The sequence below is a fragment of the Taudactylus pleione genome, unplaced genomic scaffold (genome assembly GCF_031769625.1).
Source record: "Taudactylus pleione unplaced genomic scaffold, aTauple2 ptg000093l, whole genome shotgun sequence".
Lineage (NCBI taxonomy): Eukaryota > Metazoa > Chordata > Amphibia > Anura > Myobatrachidae > Taudactylus > Taudactylus pleione.
In genome coordinates this window covers 33,102,639-33,128,080 of record NW_028284495.1, presented here as the reverse complement: position 1 = coordinate 33,128,080, position 25,442 = coordinate 33,102,639, and the positions used below count along the sequence as shown (strand labels likewise).

General features: G+C 45.6%; 1 protein-coding gene across 17 annotated transcripts in view; it reads left to right on the top strand.

Moving 5' to 3' along the window:
• The window catches only part of EPB41L3 (erythrocyte membrane protein band 4.1 like 3), a 311,810-nt gene that overhangs the window by 153,607 nt on the left and 132,761 nt on the right, over positions 1 to 25,442 (top strand). For 16 of the 17 annotated variants that reach the window (XM_088469659.1, XM_088469657.1, XM_088469658.1 and 13 more), the window contains exon 2: positions 15,051 to 15,232. In XM_088469659.1, the coding sequence (XP_088325785.1) occupies positions 15,065 to 15,232 (168 nt within the window). In that variant the 5' untranslated portion in view covers positions 15,051 to 15,064. The remainder of the gene's footprint in view (positions 1 to 15,050; positions 15,233 to 25,442) is intronic. The other variant, XM_088469653.1, reaches the window with a different exon arrangement.

Below are 25,442 nucleotides of genomic sequence, written 5' to 3'. Positions count from 1 at the left end.
GCTCCACCACTTGCCTGGTGGCTGTAAGTGCGGAATTATACGCACTTTGTGGCCCTGGTGTGGGAGCCAAATAAGGAGTGAGCAGCCAGGACATGCAAGGGTATCCACTGTCTCCTGTGAACAAAAATAGACCACATCAGGAACACTGTGTATCAAGCTTAACATTGTTATGTACTAAAGGTCTCCACTTACCCAGAAGCCACGCATCACCAGCTTGTAGGTTGGTTAATTTCTGCCATATCCCTGATTGCCGGATGACGAAGGAGTCATGAGCACTTCCGGGTAATTTAGCATTCAGGGACAGGATCTGGAGGGAGGCATCACATACCACCATTACATTCAGGGAGTGATAGTGTTTCCTGTTTCTAAATATGGCCTCCAGCCGTGCTGGAGGCTGAAGTGGTATGTGAGTACCATCCACAACCCCTATGATGTGTGGGAAGCCAGCTATTTGGTAAAAATTGGCCTTGGCCACACTAAGGGCACCCATATCCAAAGGCATTTTAATAAAATGATGGAGGTGCTTGAAAAGTGCCTCCATCACTGCCCTCAGGATCCGGGAAAAGGAGGATTGGGAGATGCCCGCCACTATTCCGACCGTTGTTTGAAACGATCCTGAGGCACAGAAATGTAACACCGCCATAAATTGCGTCAGTGGTGGTATTGCTGTTGGACTGTCAATTTGCCGCTCAAGATCACTTTCTATTAATGAGAGAGTGTCTATGATGATTTTGGGAGGTAGACGGTAGCGTCTTAAAACCTCATCATCGGGCATTCCAAAAAGGGTGACACGTGTTCGAAATATCTGGGGCCTTGCATGCCTACGCCTGGGACGAGTTTGAGGTTGGTCGTCTTCCGGGAGCAGGGCCAGAACAATTCGCCCCAGATCTACCTGAAATTCAAAGTTTACAATGTAAGGCTTTTGACCCACCCCAAAAGTAAGAAAAAACAACTTAGCTTTCTGATACCATCCATAGCTGCTTACATGCCGGGGTATAGTCATGATACGTATAAACTGTAAAAAAGGCAACAATGAGACGTCAAAAATTTAAAGGGTTTTTTTTTTGGTTAAAAATTGTTGCAAGCCAACACAGAAAATAACGGAAAAACACATTTGGCCATCGATGAAAACTACATTGCACACCGTACGTCAAATAGGGTTCAAATGGACCCAAAAAATGGAAAAGGGAAAAGCAAAACTGGATTATATGATGAATAAGCCGTCAAAAATGCGGTAAATTATTCGCAAATGCAAGTCACTACACCAACAGTCCAAAATGCGGTAAATTATTCGCAAATGCAAGTCACTACACCAACAGTCCAAAATGCGGTAAATTATTCGCAAATGCAAGTCACTACACCAACAGTCCAAAATGCGGTAAATTATTCGCAAATGCAAGTCACTACACCAACAGTCCAAAATGCAGTAATTCATTCGCAAATGCAAGGCGCTACACCAACAGTCAAAAATGCCGTAATTCATTCGCAAATGCAAGACAAAAAATGGACTTACCCAACTCGAATATATAAGATGTCCTCAAAAAACTTCTTTGGGTCCGAAAACAAAAAAAAACTAAAAAAGATGAAATGAGTGTTAAACAAATTAACTAACCACAAAACAGAAGAATACACCAATTGGCCACAAATTTGAATGCACAAAACTTACCAAATCAGGAAAGGATGTTGAAAAAATGAAAAAAATGCGAACGGAAAAACCAAATAAATGTAGCAAAAACAAACAAAAAAACAACTCTCCAAAATCCTCCAAACGCAACCAACCAACCAAATCCAAACCACTTAACCAACAACACTCCAACAACCCCACCTCGAATCCACACACACCAAGCCATAAATAGTGTTTATTTTCCCGCACAAATTAAGGATGAATCATAGGGACGCACAATCAATGATGCGGCCGCAAACTAACGACGCATGTATAAATACGTCACGAAATCACATAGAATTTCTGGATGATTTCATGCTGGAAGCAGAGACATGGCTTCAAACCAGGGAAACAATGGTCTAAATTGCGGCGGTAAGGCCTTCATGCATTTTGTGTCAATGAGTATTTTAAAACATAATATTGTGCAAGTTGTGAAGTGGCTAAATCTGCATATTTACCCAAATAGGTGAGGAGGATGACATGGAAGAGACTGCTGGCCCCAGTCAACCCGCCAAAGCTGCAAAAAAAAAAAGGCAGCCACATTTCACAAGCAAGGAGATGGAGGTTTTGATCCAGAAGTGCGTTGACATCCTGCCCCAGGCAGCCAGGAATATGAGCCAAAGCCAGAAGTGGAGAATGTGGGAGGAGGTCGCCGTTGCTGTCAATAGGGTGGGTGATTATGTCCGTCTAGCCCGGGATGTCAAACGGCGGTAAGTAAACACTTTCCCATCCTATAAACAAACCCCATTGTAAAAAAAAGGATAATGGTTCCAAATTCATTCCACAGATGGGCAGACTTCAAATATCGTCTAAAACAAAAACTTGCCGACAGGGCTAGGCATGCAAGGGGGACAGGTGGGGGTCCCACCCCTGTGTCATTGGAGTTGACAGACTTAGAAGAGATGGCACAGGGGTGTGTGCAGGCTGTGGAGGTGTTTGGCGTGTCCAACATGGATACGGACATGCCAGACTTTGCGGCTCCTCATGTTGGCCAAGGTAAGTCTTGTGATGTCACCAACTCAGAAATGCTATTGTGCCAATATGTAGATTCTAATGTGAGTCTTTTCTCCAATTTCCTAACAGAGACAGAGGCGGATGAGTCTGCTCCAGAGGGGAGCCTTGGCCGCAGAATTTCTGCTGACTCTGCAGGGGAGGAACCAGTACATCCGGCTGAGGACCCTGCAGAAGCCAGTCCAGGGCGTGCCCCCTCGCAGGCAGTGGGCCTCCTCACAGAACTCAATTTTAAATCGGATTGCCATACGGAGATTCTGCAGAGGATGGACGCCAGTCTGATACGGGTGGCTGAGGCCCTGGAGCAAAATGCTGCGGCCAACGTGACCATTGCTCAGGCCCTGGCGGAAAATACCAGGGCCAACATCCGCATCGCCGATGCCCTGGAGCAGCTCGTTCGCCAGCACATGGTGGAGCCGACCTCCCTTCCTGCCGGAACATCCAGATCCTCTACCTCTGGCACAACATCAGGCAATCCTCCAAATGTGCCTAGCCCTGTGCCTAGTCCAGAGGCCACAACATCTGCCTCTGGACAGGCCAGCCCGATGGCATCCCGGACCCGGTCTGGCGCCCACCCTCACCCAGCCAAACGGGCGAGAAAACGGTGACAGCAATGGCGACTTTTCCCACTTTCCTTCTGTGCTTGGCTCATATTCCTTTCTGGTCAAAACTTCCCTCTCCTTTCTTGTGAAATGTTTTTAAATTTTGTATTTACGATTATGTTAGTAGTTATGTTTTGTTTTTTTTTTGATCAAATATCTTGGCCACAAAAAAAGGCAATACAATATTATGCCAATTTGTTTGTGTGTAAACAATACATTTTTTAAAAAAAACTGACATTGTATTGTGACATTATTGTACAAATGGGTTACATTTAATCCTGGCCTTAAACGCAAAAACTGACCCTCTTGTTAAAAAAAAGGCCTCTTTAAGGAACGTTTAAAAAAACACATAGCGATGCAAATTCCACAGTAAACCAAAAAAAAGGGGAGCTAATTAAAAGATGATGTCATTATTTTTACAATAGGCCATAACCACCAAATTGTGGCCAAAATAAAATCCCAAAAATGTACGCTAATTGATTATGTAATCATGACATTAGCAGCTCTGATTTCCACCTGCGTACGCTTTTGTGCTATCCCAATAAACTGCTTTCCAAACACATACCAAGCCGGATTTCAATCCAACACTAATTACTTTACTGACCAGCCGCGATTAATCGCTGCACCATCGTGGAGTCCCGGGACGGAGGAGAAGGCCATCGCCAATGTGGTCGAGTAATCCTGACCCTAAGCTGTGCGAGCATTTTGAAGGGAAAGCGGATGTTTCAGTGACGTATGAGACGGTCCGAACACATTTGACGTTCGCATCTGCTAATGTATGTACGCCCCAAAAACGCTTCGCCACGCCTGCGTTTTGTCATCTCCACCCCCGTCAACACCCAAAAACGCCCTGTTCTGTCAATCACATTTGACATGTCACTTCCTGTACGCTATTTTAGGAACGAGAGAAAAAAAGCTCGCAATCTGCCGTACGCACATGCGCGGTGTAACACCGACGCATGCGCGGTTAGTCAACATCGGAACGCAACGAGCGTACTGTTGTTAACGTGCGGCTCTGAATGAGGGCCATTGTTATCTTTCAATCATTCATTATACTGTGCAGTGGACATTGAGCCCATACTGAACGATATATCGTTCAGTGCCAGCACTCTCTCTCAACCCTGAACCTGCACACCCTGACAATATCGGCAGTTTGGACAGCAGGTTCGGGCGATGAGCGACGGCGACATTGACCAGCGGGAGCGTGCATCGCTGGTCGTTGTCGGCATATCCACTGCACTGCACGATATTGAGGACAATTGAACGATAACAATGTCTTTATCGTTCAATAATTCAAAATATCATGTAGTGGATACGCGGATTAAGGCTTTCACTGCGTGCAATGAGGTTAGCAATTCCTGAGTAAGGTCAGACCTTGTGCAAGTGTGCGTGAGGCTGTGATGGTACTCGATGTTACCGATGGTTTTGCACTCTTGCTAAGTATTACAGATGTGTACAGAGGTAAAGTGCGCGTCCTTATGTTAGACTGCGTATGGCATTGCGATTGCAATCATAAGCATATCTTCGCAGTTAGACTGCATGCGTAATCGCTATTGTGATCACTATAGCGATCCTTACTGAAGATCGCTGTGTTCAAGTGATCTAGAAGGCAGCACCTGAATTAATTTATTCCTCTTTTGCTTGACCACTGTGCTGTCTTTTACAGCCATGGTAACTAATGGTGCCACACATTCATACATTCAGCAACCATTTGCTTTCTGTCTACATTGGCTCAGCCATGGGATAACCTTGTTGGTATAGATATATTCCAGGGGAGCATAAGGTTGATTACTTATACTAGAATGCAATTTCAAGCTGCTCACAGATTTCTGCTACCTTAATAATGCAATTAAAAGTATTTAAAAACAAAAACTTTAATTTTCTACTTTTATTAATGCTGGTAAATCTTCAGTTTTGATAATGTGTAAAAATCTTCAGAAAGCTTCAGGGAATCAGATCTGCTCCATGTAAACCTCACTACTTATTTTAGTTCACATGAAAGATGGGACCACATTTCAGATTCTACTGGAGGGCAATGTGTAGCGAATGTCTATTCAAAACTTAATACAAGAAAAGGAGAATGTGTTAAAATATATCACAAAAAAGCTGATGTGTGAGGGAACGAATATTTTCCTATTTACACCTGACAAGATTTTCCATGAAAAGTGCAGAATTTGCAAATCAAATCAGGAGCCTGTAACACCTAAATGTTCAGAAAAAGTTGAAAGAAAAGCCTTCTATTCATAAACAGTGTTTATGTTCCGTAAAGTGTACAGGAAAACATATGGCCACAAGCTTATTGTGTGCAGACAATCTATTTCCTGCATATTATTAGTCAAAATAAATTGCTCATTATATATTGATGCTAAAAATTATGACATATTAGTAACTAAAACATAAAATAACAACAAATATTAATAAACACAACCCAGCTAATGAAAAGGTAAAAAATATACTACATGTTTTAATAAAGGCACAAATCCAAGTGATTGTAAAAGCAAGGCTGGACAAGATAGTGTAAAATTCAGGAGATAGACAGTCAAACATACTGTAAATGCGGACATCCACTAGGCGATATTAATGAGCGATTGAATGATTACGACATCGTTATCATTCAATCGCTCATTAATCGCAAACAAATTGTGCACTAATATACAATGTTGTAATTGTTCTGTCGTCACCCCATCACCTAGTGCAGTGTTCTCCCCAGAAATTTTTTCCAGCCGGGTGGCATCCAAAAGTAGCCGGGTGGGGGCCTTCGCAATTATGCGCTCGCCGGGAAAAGGGGTATCTCCCAGACCAATCCAGCCCGACATGTCTCAGGCTGCTCCCCCACTGGCTCTCAGTCAAAAGTGCCCATTATGCAGTGCCCCCTGTATTTGTGCCCTTTATACAGTGCCCCCTGTAGTTTTCCCCTTTATGCACTGCTCCCTGTAGTTTAGCTTTGCCCTTATGCAGTGCCCCCTGGCTGAAGTAGTGCCCCTATGTAGTGCCTGCAGACTGGTCCCTTATGTAGTGCCCCCAGGCTTAAATAGTGCCCCCAGGCTGGCCCCTTTATGCAGTGCCCCCAGGCTTAATTAGTTAACCCAGGCTGGCCCCTTTGTGCAGTGCCCCCAGGCAGGGCCCCTTTGTGCAGTGCCCTCAGGCAGGGCCCCTTTGTGCAGTGCCCCCAGGCAGGGCCCCTTTGTGCAGTGCCCCCAGGCAGGGCCCCTTTGTGCAGTGCCCCCAGGCAGGGCCCCTTTGTGCAGTGCCCCCAGGCAGGGCCCCTTTGTGCAGTGCCCCCAGGCAGGGCCCCTTTGTGCAGTGCCCCCAGGCAGGGCCCCTTTGTGCAGTGCCCCCAGGCTGGCCCCTTTATGCAGTGCCCTCAGGTTGGCCCCTTTGTGCAGTGCCCCCAGGCTGGCCTCTTTATGCAGTGCCCCCAGGCTGGCCCCTTTGTGCAGTGCCCCCAGGCTGGCCCCTTTGTGCAGTGCCCCCAGGCTGGCCCCTTTATGCAGTGCCCCCAGGCTGGCCCCTTTATGCAGTGCCCCCAGGCTTAATTAGTGCCCCCAGGCTGGCCCCTTTGTGCAGTGCCCCCAGGCTGGCCCCTTTGTGCAGTGCCCCCAGGCTGGCCCCTTTGTGCAGTGCCCCCAGGCTTAATTAGTTCCCCCAGGCTGGCCCCTTTGTGCAGTGCCCCCAGGCGGGCCCCTTTATGCAGTGCCCCCAGGCTTAATTAGTGCCCCCAGGCTGGCCCCTTTGTGCAGTGCCCCCAGGCTGGCCCCTTTGTGCAGTGCCCCCAGGCTGGCCCCTTTGTGCAGTGCCCCCAGGCTTAATTAGTTCCCCCAGGCTGGCCCCTTTGTGCAGTGCCCCCAGGCGGGCCCCTTTATGCAGTGCCCCCAGGCAGGGCCCCTTTATGCAGTGCCCCCAGGCAGGGCCCCTTTATGCAGTGCCCCCAGGCAGGGCCCCTTTATGCAGTGCCCCCAGGCAGGGCCCCTTTATGCAGTGCCCCCAGGCAGGGCCCCTTTATGCAGTGCCCCCAGGCAGGGCCCCTTTATGCAGTGCCCCCAGGCAGGGCCCCTTTATGCAGTGCCCCCAGGCAGGGCCCCTTTATGCAGTGCCCCCAGGCAGGGCCCCTTTATGCAGTGCCCCCAGGCAGGGCCTCTTTATGCAGTGCCCCCAGGCTGGCCCCTTTGTGCAGTGCCCCCAGGCTGGCCCCTTTGTGCAGTGCCCCCAGGCTGGCCCCTTTGTGCAGTGCCCCCAGGCTGGCCCCTTTGTGCAGTGCCCCCAGGCTGGCCCCTTTGTGCAGTGCCCCCAGGCTGGCTCCATTATAAAATGCCCCCAGGCTGGCCGCTTTGTGCAGTGCCCCCAGGCTGGCGCCATTATAAAATTCCCCCAGGCTGGCTCCTTTATGCAGTGCCCCCAGGCTGGCCCCTTTGCTCAGTGCCCCCAGACTGGCCCCTTTGAGCAGTGCCCCCAGACTGGCTCCATTATAAAATGCCCCCAGGCTGGCTCCTTTATGCAGTGCCCCCAGGCTTGCCCCTGTCACAATTGGTGCTCGAGGGTTACCTGTATCAGGTGATGAACTGGAAACACTGGAGGCCGGCTGGACTGGAACCATGGGGGACATGAATAGCTCTTTTAATAAAAGAAGTGGGTAGCATGGGAACTGCCTTGGGTGATGAGTGACTGGAACTGGAAACTTGAGAGGTTGGAATGAGACCAGAAGGAACTTAGAGGGACCGGACTGGGACCGGCAGGTAGGCAGACTGAGCTGGTCGGGGTACCAGTAGATGAGCTTGCAGACGGATGGTAGCGTGGAAGCTACTTGTTGTGGCTTGGGAAGCCGTGGGTAGACGTGGTAGCGTGGAAGCTACTTGGAGCGGTCTGGGAGCCGTGGGCGAGAGGTGGTAGCGTGGAAGCTACTTTGTGCGGCCTGGGAGCCGTGTGGAGAAGCTGGTAGCTGGGTAGCCACTTGGAGAAGCTGGTAGCGTGGAAGCTACTTGGAGCGGCCTGGGAGCAGTAGGCGAGAAGTGGTAGCGTGGAAGCTACTTGGTGCGGCCTGGGAGCCGTGTGGAGAAGCTGGTAGCTGGGTAGCCACTTGGAGAAGCTGGTAGCGTGGAAGCTACTTGGAGCGGCCTGGGAGCTGTAGGCGAGAAGTGGTAGCGTGGAAGCTACTTGGTGCGGCCTTGGAGCCGTGTGGAGAAGCGGGTAGCATGGATAGTCACTTGGAGCAGCCTGGGAGCCGTAGGCGAGAAGTGGTAGCGTGGAAGCTACTTTGTGCGGCCTGGGAGCCGTGTGGAGAAGCGTGGATAGTCACTTGGAGCGGCCTGGGAGCCGTGTGGATAACTGAACGTAGCAGGCTTTACAGATAGCACTGGTCTAGGAACCAGCAGGAGCCTGGGACACACTGGAACTCAGGTACAGCTACAGCACAAGTTGTACACCACGGAATGTAACGAGATGTTCAAGCACTGAGTGCTATTAGAGGAGGATCTATATACCAAGAGTCTGGCAGCGATTGGTGGATGCAGACAGGTGGTCTGGCAGTGGCATTCAGAGTGGAGCAAGACACAGCATGCAAAAGGAGTATTCATCTCTGCAGCTCTGAGAGTCAGGACCACACCTGTGATTCCAATTAAGACTAGCATTGCTCACAGACAGAGCAGGGTCCAGGTGGTTAATCAGTTTGGCTAGGAGAGCAGTCTGCACACACAGATATCACAGCCAGCATGATTCAGCCAGAGCAGATGTCCCAGGAGAATTGCAAACACAGATCCATGGAGCAGCTGACAGAGGTAAGTCTCAAGGCAAAAAGGTGACAACTAGACAGGATCGTGACAGCCCCTTTGTGCAGTGCCCCCAGACTGGTCCCGGTCCCGGCCCCAGCACTTGGTGGCCGGTCTCCCGCTCGCCGCTGCTGCTGCTACCGCACGCTGACTGGATCTAACTAGATCCAGCAGACGCGCGGGGAAGGCTCCTCACGTCGCGGGTGACGTCATGACGTCACCCGCGCAGTGCATCACTGGGAACGCTGGCCTCTGAAGTGATAGGAGGCTTCTTTAGCCTCCGGTCACTTCAGAGGCTAGTGTTCCACAGCGGGGGACGCCGGGGAATAGTGCCGGGCGGCAGGCTGTTTCTGCCGGGCGATGCGCCCGCAGAAAACAGCCTGGGGAGAACACTGTTGTAGATACGCACCTTAAGAGCCAGCAGGAACATTTAATGAGCAGGAATGATGTACATCTATTGACATCCGTAAAAATCCAAAAATGATGTTTGAGGTTTAAATGTGTGTTCCCCCTTTTCATCACCACCCAGTGAGGGCCACTGCTGGGTTTCCTGCACCCCCTTACCTGGGCACATGCAGCATGAATACATTTTGGTGGCTTGCAGGGGTGTAGCGAGGGTGGTTCCAGTGGAGCATGAGCTCTGGGTGCCACAATGGACAGAGGGCGCCTGCCAGGGTTCCAGAATTCATGGGGCGCTGCACAGTATGACGGCTGCATTTTTTATCTTGGTTTGTTTGCTCTATATCCTAAATAAGTTACGGATCTGAGTTCCGTTTCTACATTTAATGCTCCCTAAAACTGCCCAGATTGTCTTCGCTCTGGCCCTCCCTCCTCTATGATCATCTTGTCACCTTCCCCTTCCTATCAGATTGATTACATTTACTTCTCACCTCTTTAATTCCCTCCTCTCTCTACCCTGTAATCGTCTCTTTGCTCCTGTCCACTCCTTTCTAATTGGCTTATGTCACCTCCTCTCCCCTCTCCTTTCTTATTGGCCTCTGTGACCTCCCCTCTCTGATCAGTACTTTCGTCTTCCCTCTCCCCTTTGATCCCTCCCTCCTTCTCTCCTCATTCTGTGCTTCAATGGACTTAAAAGTGACACATCTGAGGTAAAATCCTACGCTTCAATTATAAGGTATGAGTTTAAAAAACGTCACAGTAATGGAGGTGTCCCCATGCATGACAACAAAGTGTTATTTGAAAAGTCTTTTAAAAAATATTAGGAGACGTGAAATAATAACAATGGTGGTAGACAGAACACGTTTAGTAGTACTCACATTAATATAGGTGCAATGTATATTTGCAAAGTAGGAGCATAGCTGAGAATGGAGCTTCCCATAGGTATTCCCACTCCAGTGAAAGCTGCTTGGGGCAGTAATAAGCTGTGCACCCTGTGGAATCTCACTCTAGCACATGTATTCTGCCAATTTAAGTTAAATGATCAGAATATATAATACAATCTCCTCTACTGACTAATAACAATGATTCAAAGTAGATATAAGTCAGATCCTGGGTGCTATACATAAATAAAGCAGTGCCAAAGGAGCTACCCCTTAATGTCAGATAGTGCATCACCGAAGTATTCTATTCCCCCATTGGAACCTCAACGCCCAGTGTGATACTGCCACTGGTTGCGGTTTTTCTCTTCACTTCAGTATTCCCCTGCAGGCTGGCCATACCCCACTGGCACAGTTCAGGGAGGGGGTGGCTATGACATGCACTTTCTCCGGGCGCCATGGTTCCACGCTACTCCTCTGGTGGCTTATGCAAAGGAGATAGCACGGCACAAGCACCATTCCCCATATCTCTGTGCTTGCGCTAATGCTTTCTCAGGGCCTGTCTCAGAGATGTATGCTAATGACATCACAGCTGCGATCCCATATGCCACTGCTGTCACAGACGCCAAGGAATGTATTGAGAAGACCACCTGCGGCTTTGCAAATCCAGACATCTATGTACAAAGACGCAGCATCGGTCATAGATCCTTTGATAATCAGACTTATGAGTAGCCCTGTGGTCGTGCAGAATAGCCGCGTGCACTGAGACGCCGGAACCACTTTCACTGCATATGGGATTGCAGATGCAAGCTGTGACACACCCCAAAACCGTTTGCAACATGCCTTTGTTCTTTGCCACTACTCCGCTTTACTTTCCCAAAACACTCATTTGACTGTCAGTCACACTGCTAATACTGTACCCTGACACATGCATAGTGCATGCGCAGAGTAACGATCACCTCTGGACTGCGTAAATATTGGAATAGTGTACATCTCTGAATCAGGCTCTCAGTGAGGAGTATTTGTAAGGGAGAACTACTTCACCTACGTTTACCATGCTGTGTCGGCCCTGAATTCAATGCAAACTGCATCTAACAGTACTAAAATACTGTAGCATTTACTAAATCTGTCCCTGGTCCAACCCATTATTATCTTGATGTATTTACACAAAATTGTGCAGAGAGTTACATTGCGGTTACATTTTTAAACGTTAAATGTGAAAAAAACAGGACAGGAATGGCCAATAACCCAAAAATGCTATGGTTTTATTTACCTTGACAGAAAATGAGAGCTTTCGTGAAAAACTCCAAAATGAAAACAAAAACATTTTCCTTCACGTCTATTTCCTTGTCATTCATGTCACTCCTAGTATCACTGCATTCCTCACTGCAAAGGTCATGAGTCCATTTCCTGACATCCCCCATTATACTCTGTAGAGGCAATTAATCGCTTTAGCAAGAGTTTTATATAACATGACACAATTAATTGCAGAACTGCACAATCAAACAAGATGACTGCGTTACTTGCCCGTTAAAGACTACTTGCGTATCTCACTTCATAAATGAGGTGATGCAAAAGGCGAGATCGAGCAGCTAATAATGTCTTGTGTAGCTTAGCCCTAGTAATAATGCAACAATGAAAAGTGACAAGCAATTAATACTGAGGAAAGCTACATAGATAATAGCTGCAGTTTTTTTGTGAGGACATTATTATACAATAAAAGAGGGAAAATGTAGATGTCTGTTTTGAAAACATATACATACAATATGGAAACTCATATGAAAAGCTTTTACAGATTTTGCCTGCCAGATTTAAAAGGGCAATAATCAATTACTCACCCACTGCTCCTGTCCTGGCCGGGTCCCGGCGTCTGCGCAATCGTTGTCAGGCGCTGGGACCGGCGCATGCGCACTAGCAGTGGGGAGCTGCGCATGTGCATGCCACCGGCATCCAAAGGGCTGCATAGTTTGCAGCCCCTAGGAGCCGGTTAGGGCTGCATAGTCTGCAGCCCCTAGGAGCCGGTTAGGGCTGCATAGTCTGCAGCCCCTAGGAGCCGGTTAGGGCTTGCGGAAAGGCAGAGTAGCGGCTTCCTCCTGGAAGCCGCTCTCTGCTAATAGCAGCCTGGACTGGCTGGAGACACCTCCCCCTGAGACTGCTTGTATATGTGACTGGCAGGTAGCGCTTCCAATAGGAAGCCACTGCCAGTCACACAGTGTAGCCAGTGCAGTCACGAACTACACTGAGGTGGAATTTACTGGGGGGGCTGCAGCCTCGCAGCCCGTAGGCATAATCCGCCACTGGCAATAATACTTAATGCAAAACATGTATTGCATTCTGAATTGCTTTTATTCTAGGTCAGGGGTTTTCTCAAGTTTTCCAACACCTCATATTTTGAGGATTTCTGTCTATGGAAGCAGTGGATAATTACTGACCCAGCAAAACAGATTAATTAATCTGTGCATGATTAAAGAAATCCAGAAAACATGATCTGCTGGTGGTATTTGTGAACTGTAGTTGAGAATCCCTGGTCTAGAGGTTATCAGTGCACGCAGGCATCTTTGCAATTCTGTCCTTGCTGATATGCAAATGCAGCAGGATGTGTATGACACCCATTCTGCATTTGCAATCCCAGCTCTGGCCAACTTGCAAGGCCAGGAAACTGCGTCCGTAGACCTTGCCACTACCGGAAAATGGGTCCGACACACCTCCTTTTCCGGGAACACCGGCCGTCCCCCGTCTCTTCACTGCCCCTTAAATGCCACTGCCTGTCAATCAGGCAGAGGCATAGAAGGGTCTGTGTGTGATCACGCAGGATCGGTTCTGCACATTTGCAGAACGGGTGCTGTACACGCACAGATTTCCAATAATCGGAAATCTGCGTTCAGCATTGCACTTGCGTGCTATGCTGAATCAGACCCATAATCATCTTTGTCCAGGAGCTGCTATTAGTAAGTTACATTTAATTGAAATTACATTGCTTGTTAGTTTTGGTTTCTGGGTAGTATTTAACCATGGAAATATATTTCAAGTCCATGCTGAAATTATTCAGCATATACCTGTACTGATATACTGTGATATTACAGTGCAGTAAAATACTTTGTACTAGCTAAGAGCTATGATACATAATTCTCTTATTAATATTAATATGTATAAAACTAATACATTGAATATCAGAAATGTTAATCATTTTGGCCATTTGTGTGCTGTAAAGATTCTATTTAACTTTCATACCACCATTGTTAATGAGCCTGATTCAGTGTTGTACACAAACCCGATGGTTTGTGTACAACTCAGATGTTTTATGATGGGCGCATGCTGCACATGTCCCAATCCCTGACTGCAAGATCACTTGCAGTGTCCCCAAGCCGCAGCATTATTGACATGCTGCTGCCATTTGGGGGTGGCGACGTAGTCCGTTTAGTAGGTGTACCGAGTACAGACATAGATTTCCTGGCCCTGGCTGAGCAGTTCTGGGGGCCTGTTTGAGTCAGCTTAGGTTCACTCAGATACCCGAAAGCTGAGACCATCGCAATGGTAACGATTGTGATCCGATGCTGCATGTTAGGAGGCAGCATTCAGATCTGCAGTGCCAGCAGGAGGCGTCTTTTGTCCTTAGACGCATCCTGCGGCATTAGCATATTAGCTGCACAGTCGCTGTGCAATACCGTACAACTATGAATCCGGCCCAAAATCTGAAAGATGACCACAGGGGCTTTTGCTAGGTTATACCAAATCTGTCCTCAGGGGCCTTGGGGTCCATGTCCTCAGGATATGTCAAATCTGGGGCCCATCCCTACAACCAGAAATCAGAGTACCTGGGGAAAAACCCAATAAAACATGGGGAGAACATACAAACTTCACACATATAGGGCCCTGGTCAGGAATTTAACTCATGACCCTAGAGCTGTGAGGCAGCAGTTCTAAACACTGTATTACTGTGCTGCCCATGTATACAAATAAATTGCAATGAATCGATGTGAACATACTTTTTAAAAAATAAACTCATTAAATAACCCAGTTTACTTCAGATGTGAATCTTGGACACTAGTGAGTGCCTAGCAATGCTTCTTCCGTCTTGTTTTATCACCAGCCTCTGAGCTGGTGCATTTAGACACTTTGATGGACTCAGGCAGCGTATTGAAGCCGAGGCCTAGTTATTTTGCAGAGGTAATAGAGCAGTGATTTCTCTTTTTTTTTTTTCATTGTACGATTTGAATTAAATTAAAAATAAATATCAAATAACACCTTTAATGTGTGTGTATACATTTGTTTTTCTTTGTAAGAATGGGGTTTCAAAATGTACAGCAAGTATTAATTACATTGCAACCCCCCCAATGTCCAATAGGATACTGTGTAACCCTTACAATGATGAAAGGAACATTTGCATATTGGGATGGATATATTTTTGGTGCCCTGCAGAAAGCTTTAATGGCTAATAATTGTATAGTCATTAGATTTTTATATTAAATAATTCATCCATGCTCAAAGAAAAACAACTTTTTTTTAATAAAACATTTATGATGATGACTTCTAAAAGCTTCTTCTACCTAATCTGGCTTCAATTATGTATTCACTTTGTTTTATTGTGATTTTGCTTGAGCGGAAGTGACTCAAAGCTACACTAATGCATGTCTTCCTTTCAGTGCTTGGTGTATTTTCAAAAATGTTATTATTATTATTTCTTTGATCGTTGGCACGGTAATTAGAGAAGTATTTTTATTTCCTCTTTTGTCAGAAAATAAACCAATCATGACATCAGAAACTGGTTCTGATTCAGAATCCAAGCAGGATCAGGAGAAAGACAAGAAGGGCACAGGTGTAACACAACCAGGACAGCAGCCCGGTGAAGACCATCAGAACGCAGTAGAACATTTCCCAGCTGCAGCTGCTCACAGTACGCCCCTGAAAAGTGAAAAGGCAAGTGTCATTTATTTTATTAGCTCATGATACAGGGACCATTGGAAAATAATGTTTTTTTTAACCATATTCATTAATCAGAAGTTTTTTGATTGAAAGAATAAATGGAAATTTGTTGCTCAAAATTCCCGTCATTTTCTTTTCCTGTTGTTAGGTTCTGTTAGCCCATAAAGCAGAGGCTGGCAGTCAAGTGGCCCTCCAGCTGCTGTTAAACTACAAATCCCAGCATGCATTGCATCATTTTTAGCATGGCCAATAGCAAAACTGTGGCAGGGCATGCTGGGATGTGTAGTTTTACAAAACATCTGGGGGGGCACTTATAGCTCACCCCTACTATAAAGGGATAATATTTTTTTCTCTCCTGTAGGACTGTTCTCCATAGCAAATAAAAAGATGACCTGTTCCAAACAATCTTACATCTAAGTTAATGAACATGAGGAGAAAAACATGAATAGCAAGGATAACAATGTTGCACTTTCCTAGTGTATTATCATGTCAGTGCATAAAGGGACTTGTACAACAGTAAAAAAAGAGACAGATTGCAATATCTTTTTCCCGAATGTAGGTTCTAAAGCTTCAGCCACATTCATTATGTAGTACCTTATAAATGTGTGAGATGTATTAGTATAACCGGTATACAATCGGGAAGCCGGCTGCCTTAATACCGACAGCCGGCTTCCCGACTGTCATATCCCGGCGAGGGTGAAATGCCGGGCATCTAGATGTAGACGCCTGACATTTTCCTGACGCCGGGAGACAGGTGTCCGGCATCCCGATCGAGCAGACAGCCGCGAGTAGGGAGGGTTAGGTTTAGGGCACCCGGGGGGGACTTATGGTTAGGCCCTCCCTGGGAGGGTTAGGGTTAGGCTAGGGGGAGGGAGCGTTAGGGTTAGGCACCCCCGGGGGGGACTTAGGGTTAGGCACCCCTCCGGGGGACTTAGGTTTAGGCAGCGGGGAAGGGGGGGTTAGGGTTAGGCACTTAGAGAGGGGGATTAGGGTTAGGCACTTGGTGGGGGGGGTTAGGATTAGGCACCCCTAAGGAGGGTTAGGGGGTTAGCTTAGTAAGTACTTACCTGTCGACGATCAGGATTTCCAGCGCTGTCGGGCTTACACTGCCGGGAACTCTGCTTTGTCGGCCAGGCGCTGCCGGGAATCGAACGTATTTCATACCGATTCCGTATAACCTATTGGTAGAACCTGTTTGGTTACAATGGGCCTATTGGTAGAACCTGTTTGATTACAGTGGTTGTAAGCGGAATGTGAAATGGATGTTAGTCCACACCTATTTCCTTAACTAGTCTGGATGGCAACAGTGGGGTGTACACAGAGTGGTAGTAGCAGTAGACACAGGGTTAACAGTGGTAAACAGGTAATGGCTGTGGCCGCGGTAACAACAGCAGATCTCTACAGAGGTAAGTACTGCACGTCCATGCAGAACTGCGGCACTCTACACAGTGGCATGAACAGAGTTTACACATGCTCACTAGTACAGCAGTGACGTCATCCCACTGGCGCATCACTGAACATAAGGAGACAGTGCAGGAGCGCATTCCTCTCTAACGCCCCCTTCTCTCAGGACTTTCCCCGGTCACATAAAATTTTAGGCTTTACTTAACAGTTTGTCAGAAAAGTCCATCTGTAGCCAAATACATGCAATGTTATGCAATAAACAACAAACAGTGAACATATCAACATTTTAAATGTATTCCAGTCCATGCTTTCTTAGGAACACAATTAGCAATTTTGACATCAGTCCCTTTGTTAGCATATTAGCGGGATTATATTTGCTTTCTTCATAGGTTACGCTAATAGACGTTTACTCCACTAATTCACAGATAAAGTGATGTCTAATAGCAATGTGCTTGGACCGTCCATGGTGCTTGGTGCTATAGAACAAGTTAATTGGCTAAGAAGACTTTGCACAAAGTCTCCTTTAACCATAATGCTTCCTGAGCTGTTTCTGTAGGTGCCATGTACTCTGCCTTAGTGGTGGATTGAGCACTGTAGGTTGCTTTCTGTTTGCCCAGCTGCACCTGCTAGTGCAAACAAGTATCCGATATATGAACAACGGTCACCTTCAACTGATCAGTTTCCAGACTTCGAAAACTCTAATTTTGGCTTTGAAAACTCTAATTTTAAGGAACTTGAACCCTTTAAATACCTTAGGATTCTTCTAACTGCAGTCCAGTGTTGGTACCCAAGGTTAATTGCAAATTGTCTCACTTAGCTCACAATATGTGTGATGTCTGGACAAGTCCTAATGCTTGCATACATTAAACTTTCAAAAGTGCTTTGATAAGGAATTTTCTTAATTTCCTCCATCTCTGCCTTACTTGCTGGTGACATGGCTTTTGTTATTTTTGTGCCTTTGTCAATAGAAGTACTGACTGGTTTTGCGTCTGTCATTGCATACTTGGTAAATATGGCCTTGATATATTGATACCTGTTGATTAATAGTGACAGTTCCTGCACTCAAGTTTTGTAAGATCCTCAAGCCTAATACGTGATGTGCAGGCCCTAGGTCTTTTTACTTGAATTTTTGTTCTAACAGATGCTTGCCACTGGATATGTGGCTGTCCTGTCCTGCTAGCAACAAATCACCCACATATACCACTAGAATGGACAATTTATGCTCTATTATCTAGTAGTATAAACAGCGAACAGTCACTGAATGCACAAAGTTCATCTTTAAAAGTAGAGCATATAGATTAATGTAACAACAATGACCACTCTGTTTTAGACCATACAATGCCTTTTTCAACAGAATGACTTTTCTTTCTTGGAACATGTCCTCATTGTAGTGCTGGGGAGATTCCATATACATTTCCTCACGAGTTCTATATTTAAGAACGCTGAGTCAAAGTGTAATTGGTACAGCAGTAAATTATGCATGACAGATATGGCAATGAGTAAATGTAATGTACTGTTCCATGCAACAGGCTAGAAGATTTCCCCATAGTTAATCCCGAATTTTGGGGAAAACCTTTAGCGACATGGCGAGCTTTATAATGGGCAATTGTTTCATCTGTATTTAGCTTTTTACAAAAATACTCACTTGTTCTTGACTGTCTTGCAGTGACTTGGACTGTTAACAATAGTGTATGTATCGTTGTCAACCAATGATTCCAGTTCTTTATATCTGATTTTTATTCCTCCCAGTCGTTGCTTTTCTTTGCCTCTTGGATATTTGCGGTTCACAGAAAGCAAAATTTGCTTATATAAAATTTATATAAAATTTGCTGTGAGGCTATTATATTACGAGACTGATGCCATAATTTATGCTTAATTGTATTTAGTACATTTTAACTCTGTTACCCTTTAATGTACTACTACTCTTCTGCATCCACACACCGCTGCAGCCTTAGTTTCCATTGGTCCAAGCCAAGCTGTAGCTCATTATTTGTCAGCTCCATCGTTTTCTTCTTTACCTCACTAACTGATGCAAAATGGGTTGCCTTGAGCACAGATTTGATTTTAGGGAAAATAAAGAAGTTACATGGTGCTAGGTGTGGTGAGTATGGAGGGTTTTCTAGCACTGCAATCTGTTTCTCGGCTAAAAACTGCTTCATAGAGAAAGCTGCGCAAGCTGGTGCATTGTCCTGATGGAGGATGAAACCATTTTCCACAACTCTGGCTTCTTCTGATTCTTTTCCACATTTTCTTTTGTTTTTGGTGTGCAAGGCCTTCCTGGACTTTCATCATCCTCGACATCCTCATGACTGTCACTAAATATTTTGTGCCACTCAAACACACGTGCAATTGACATACAATCTGCCTCGTAATCCTCAGTTATCATACTGAAAGATTCGGTAGGTGTTTTGTTCAATTTAACAAAAAATTTAAAGTTAACACGTTGCGTTACTTTTGAACTAGACATTTTTACGACACACAGGAAAAACACAATTTCTTCTAACTATCTGAGCGAGAGGGGTGAAACTTGGAACACCGTTTTGGGATAGTCCAAGGTCAATGTTCCGCCACTCCCTTTTAACTCTAGCAGTATGGTTTAATTTTTACAATACAGTCTCGTTATTTAATAGCCACATCTTGTATCTCCTAGTGTTTTTTTCTTTATTGCTTCTCAAAGAACTCCTGGTCAATTTGGATATGCAAATTGGCAGTCTCTATCTCAGACACACTTCCAGCTGTCGACATATCCAGCATGATAAACTTGTGCTGTGGTTCTTGTTTCAGCTTCACATTAGATGGCACTGTTTCATGGAACATCACATTACTGGATTTTATAAGCTTTTTGTTTGTAATGTCCCATAGTCTGTATCCTTTACTTTCTTGGCAGTATCCAAGCATGATATACTCAACTGACTTGGGTTCCTGTTTATGCCTATTCTCCTTAGGGATGTGTGCATATGCTCTGCAGCCAATGCATCAGAGATTGACACTTGTCTTTCTTCCAGACCGTGCCTTTAATTGTTTTTTATCTTTTGCCTTTCACAGCTATTGTGGGTGCACTGTTTTTCAGATATACTGTAGTAGACACTGCCTCTGCCCACTCAACATACTCCGCACTCTCTCCACAATTGTGTGGTTGGCCCGCAAGCTGACACCATTCTGTTCTGGCATGTATGGAATAGTTAGTTGGTGCCTCATGCCATATTTCTTCAAGAAGACCGCTACACTTTTGTTCTCTTATTCCCCGCCGTTGTTAGATCTTCAATTTCTAACCTGTTTGAGTCTCCACCAAACTCTTGTAGCCTGCAATTTTGTTTATTACTTCAGTTTTAGCTTTAATGAAGTAAACGCGTGTTATTCTCATGAAGTCATCGATGAATGTCAGGAAATAACTATGTCCACTTATAGATTCTGCCTCCATTGGACCACACACATCTGTATGCACCAATGATAGTGGTGCAACAGCTCTGGTTGCTAACTTCAGAAAGAGACAACAGTTTTGCTTACCCGTTAAACAGTTCTCACATACTGGTCTTTCTAGATTGTTCACAGCTATGCCAGCCACGCCCCCGGCACGCCCACCAAAGGGGGCGTGCTGTCAGTCACCATCGACAGCACGCCCCCTTTGGTGCGAGACCAGGAGCGACAGCTTGGCTGTCGCTATGCGGGTCTCGCGCATGCAGGAGACGGAGCTCCCTCCGTCGTGCGCATGCGCATTAGGGCACCATTGAACCGCTTGCGAGCGTCCTGCGCTCACGAGCGGGCCTGAATTAGGCCCTCAATTCCAGACAGTTTTCGCCTATGCAGAAAGTCAATGCAATGTAATAGGCAAAAAAGATTCGTCTAAGAATAGCAGGTGAAAAGTGCATAATGTTTATTTTGGGGTGCAAACATGGGGAAACCACTCAGAACCCTTGGGACAGCCACCCAAAGGACAACTGTGTTGAAAAATCTGGGGAAAAAACATAACAACACCCCAAAAAAGTACTTTAATTTTGGGGATGAAAAAGTACAAAGTGGGGGAACAAGCATAAAAACTAGTGAAGTAGCCTTCTTAGGGGTCTGCAAGGATGGATTAGGTGTTTTTAGGATTGCAGGTGCATGCAACAGGTGCGTTTTTCAAGTTTTTTTAAACTTCACTTTAGAGACTTTAAAAGATGCTAGCACCCATTTTCAAGTACCCCAAATTTGACCAGACTACTTTTTTGTTACTAAAAAATACTGCTTAATGCCATTCTTCAACACTATTACAAGGACGCTAATAACAAGGCTTTTAAACAACTTCAGTACCCCAAATAGTTTTATTAGGGCTATTGGAACACTTCTACATTGATCCCCAATGTTAGTGCATCTTTTTGGGGGGTTCAGACTGATTTCCCCTATTCTGACAGTACTTTCCGCCTGTTCTGCATTCGCCGCTTGCCGTTTTCGCCTGGTTAGTAATTGAATAGGGTGAAAAGCTGGTATGCGCACGATAAGTTTCCGCATCCAAAACACACGATGTAGGCGAAATTTCGGGTAGGCAGAACTTTTTTGCAGAGACAAAACTAATTAAATACGGCCCTTATAGTGATAAGGTTAGTCCCCAAATCTGGTACAAATAACACATCCTGGATGTCTGTAGCAACAATTTCACCTTTAATTCTCAGGCATACTGAGATTGTACTGACTTTTGTGGCTGTAAGGACTTTATCTCCAATTACTGTGACTGATATAGAGTCAAACATGCTCAATGATGTAAACTATTCTTTATTGCAGCTGAAATGCCTAGTTGCTCATGAGTCCATGTACCAGTAATCATTCCTGCGACTGTATGTGACAATTAAAGCTGACTAACTTCTCTAGTTTTTTTTTAAACATCTTTTTTTGAAGTAAAGCATTATTGCACAATTGTAAGAAGATAGTCATGTCAAAAGTTTAGCCAAAGATAGATAAAATGATAGCATGATAACATAGTCTTTTCTGCTTTTTCCACTTACTATCTTCAGTCATAATATTAACTAAAATACAACAATATGCTTCAACCATTTTTCTAGATTTTACAATCCAAATAAACAGGACCATCTCTGGAGTAAGGACCAGAGAGGGTCAGGCATATCTTGAACAAATGTTGAGAATGATTAGCAAAAGTTGCTAAACTGAACTGGGAGTAGAGGAAAATATGCAGAATGGTACAATGAGGGAGTCTGAAGAACACAGGTAAGATAGGAGACGACATGGCTAACCCTGGAGCAAAGACCAGAGAGGGAAAGGCAATTCTTGAACAAACGTTAAAGGTAGATTTAAAATTTTAGGTGCATATAATGAAAAGGACTCAGCAGAAAAATAAATAATATATTAAAATTGGCCTTAGGGGCATGATAGGCCATAACAATGCGATAGGACATCAATTCTAAACAATAGGAAACAGTTACAAAGGGTCAATTTGGGAGGGTGTAACTGAAAAGGCTCAGATGAAATGAAAGGTAAACCTGTGATGAGCAGCCGCAGCGCACAGGTAAAACAGTATTATTTATGCATAGCGTAAGAAAAAATGTGGTAGAGTTATGGAAAAACAGAGTAAAGAGTTGAGGGTGTGTAACTAATAGGGTGCAGGAAATAATTAGTTTGTGTTCTGCAATAAGCAAATGCCACTGTTATTTGTACAGGGGCAGGGATGTGACGTCAGCAGGGTAATTTCTCAGATTGGGCTTGGACAAAACAAATACTTCCATGACCCCCATCCCTCCCGGCGGGTTGAATTTGGATACTATCCTCCCACAAGGCATCTGACCCACAATATAGGGCTAAGACCCCGTACATTGTAGGGACAAATTAATTAGCATGAGTCTCCCCCAGAGCACAAATGGGAACCTTCACAAGTCCTAATTTAGCAAGGTGAGGTGACTGCATAGTAGTGAGTACAGTGCCTGCAGTGCCGTTGTTAGTACAATCAGGTACATAGTTATTAAGGACTAAGTATGAGCTAGACTGCAGAACACAAGAAACTTCAGAATCACCTACCCACTGATCCTTCATATCATGGCTGGTGGCATGGTCAGATATAGGAGTCAGGGCAAGGTAAAGGGAGGACAGTAAGCAATCAAAACGTTTATCTAATTCAGGTAGCAAAATTTTTAGCAACTCTGCCATCACTACATCAACTAACACTGCAGTATCAGATGATGACATCATAACCTCCATAAATAAAAGTAACAAAGTACACTGTAACTGATTATACTCAGGGGTTAAAGTGGGCCGGTACGGGGCGGAACTGCGTTCCGTTACTGCTATTTGGAGACTGAACCAGTTCCGCCTCCTCCGACCCACCTTAGACCGGCGCCACAGGGAGGCTCCATTTGCAGGGTGCCCACTGAGATTTTGTTACCAGTGGGCGCCCGGCTCCCTCCCTGCAGCGCTAGCGACAGCCAGAGGCTGGAGTTCACTCTTGAGCTCTGGCTTCCGGCTCCGCTCCCCCCACGGGCACTATGGGAGAGACGTCATGACGTCTCTCCCATAGTAACTTCAGAGGACTCTGAGCAGCCCGACCGGAGCCACGCAGAAGCAGGGCTCAAGGAAGCATGTTTTTTTTTTGTGTGTGTGTAAGTGGAGGGGGCACTACTACTGTGGGCATTACACAGGGGGCATTACTACTGGGGGCATAAACACAGTGCACTACTACTGGGGGTATTACATAGGGGGGGCATTACTACTGGGAGCATTACACAGGGGGCATTACTACTGGGGGCATTACACAGGGGACACTCCTACTGGGGGAATTACTACAGGGGGCATTACTACTGGGGGCAGAACATAGGGCATTACTACAGGGGGCATTACACAGGGGGCACTCCTACTGGGAGCTTTACACAGGGGGCACTCCTACTGGGGGCATTACACAGGGGGCACTAGGGCACTACTACTGGGGGTCATTACAAAGGGGGCATTACTACTACTGGGGGCATTACTATGGGGTATTACTACAAGGGGCACTCCTGGGGGCACTGCATAAGGGACACCACTACTGGGGGCACTGCATAAGGGGCACCACTATTCGGGGCACTGAATAAGGGGGACTATCACTGTGGGCACTGCATAAGGGGCACTACCACTACTGGGGGCACTGAATAAGGGGCACTACCACTACTGTGGGCTCTGCATAAAGGGCACCACTACTGGAGGCACTGCATAAGGGGCACCACTACTGGGGGCACTGCATAAGGGGCACCACTATTCGGGGCACTGAATAAGGGGGACTATCACTGTGGGCACTGCATAAGGGGCACTACCACTACTGGGGGCACTGTGTAAGGGGCACTACTACTGAGGGTACTGCATAAGGGGCACTACCACTACTGGGGCCACTGCAAAAGGGGCACTACCACTACTGGGGGCACTGCATAAGGGGTACCACTACTGTGGGCACTGCTTAATGGGCACCACTGCAATGGGCATTGCATTTGCATAAAGGGCACTACTGCTGTCGGCATTGTATAAGGGGCACTACTACTGTGGGCATTGTGTATAAGGGGCACAAATGTGGGCATTGTGTAAAAAGGGCACTGCTGTGTGTCATACATGAATAAGGGACACTACTATGTGGTGTAATGTGAATCGGATGAATCAAGATTGTGCTACTGTGTGGTGTAATTTGAATTGGGAATACTATTGTGTGACCACACCCATTTATTTTGTGACCCCACCCCTTTCTGTTGAGACCACACCTCTTTTTGACATGCGCCTACAGTGCGCACTGTCATTTTTTTTTAGAAGGAGGACGGTGAGTTCCCCCACTTCTCTAGGAACACTTTAAGCACTGAGTATACTGTAAAATAAGAAATGTTTAGTAATGATATGTCAGAAAAGGAACCTACTATAGTAAGGGCATCTATGCAACCAACAAATAAGCAGGTTCAATTCACAGGAAAACACTTACAAAGGTAAACATATGCATAGTGTTTGCAGTCGAAATAAACAGAACAATATAAGTGAGAGCATACCAATTAAAGACAGTCAGTTAATTAAATCTGAATCTTCACTGTGGCAAGTATAAAATTTGCACACCTTCACTAGTATGGCATTGACATCATCCCAATGGTGTGTCACTATACAGAATGAGACAGCACAGGAGCACACTCCTCTCTAGCAAGATGAAGGCCAGTTAGCTACCTTACATATTGATCAGATGGATGCATTAACAATTGATGTCCATAAAAATGTCACTCCCCTGCTCGAATATGCGCTAATTTCCTCCTCCATGAAACTGTCACTCCCCTGCTCAAATATGCATTCATTTCCACCTCCATTAAACTGTCACTCCCCTGCTCAAATATGCACTCATTTCCTCCTCCATTAAACTGTCACTCCCCTGCTCAAATATGCACTCATTTCCTCCTCCATTAAACTGTCACTCCCCTGCTCAAATATGCACTCATTTCCTCCTCCATTAAACTGTCACTCCCCTGCTCAAATATGCACTCATTTCCTCCTCCATAAAACTGTCACTCCCCTGCTCAAATATGCACTTATTTCTGAAGGAAGTGGTCTACCTAAAGCTCTTTGAACCAGATTCATTATTGTAATTACCTGTAGTTCTCCACAAGGCTGCCAGAGCTATCTTTGGTTTTGTGGATATTGCAACATAGTTTCTCCAATTTCTACCATTACACTATTCTATTCATATTTTAATTCTTCTGACTAGATCCAGGGTATGCCACTCTCAAAACTTCTTGACTTGTTTTTTTCATGAGGACAAGACTAAAACCAACAAAACAACTTTTCAGAAAAGATTCCTGAACTGTCCCTCATACTACTTTTGTAT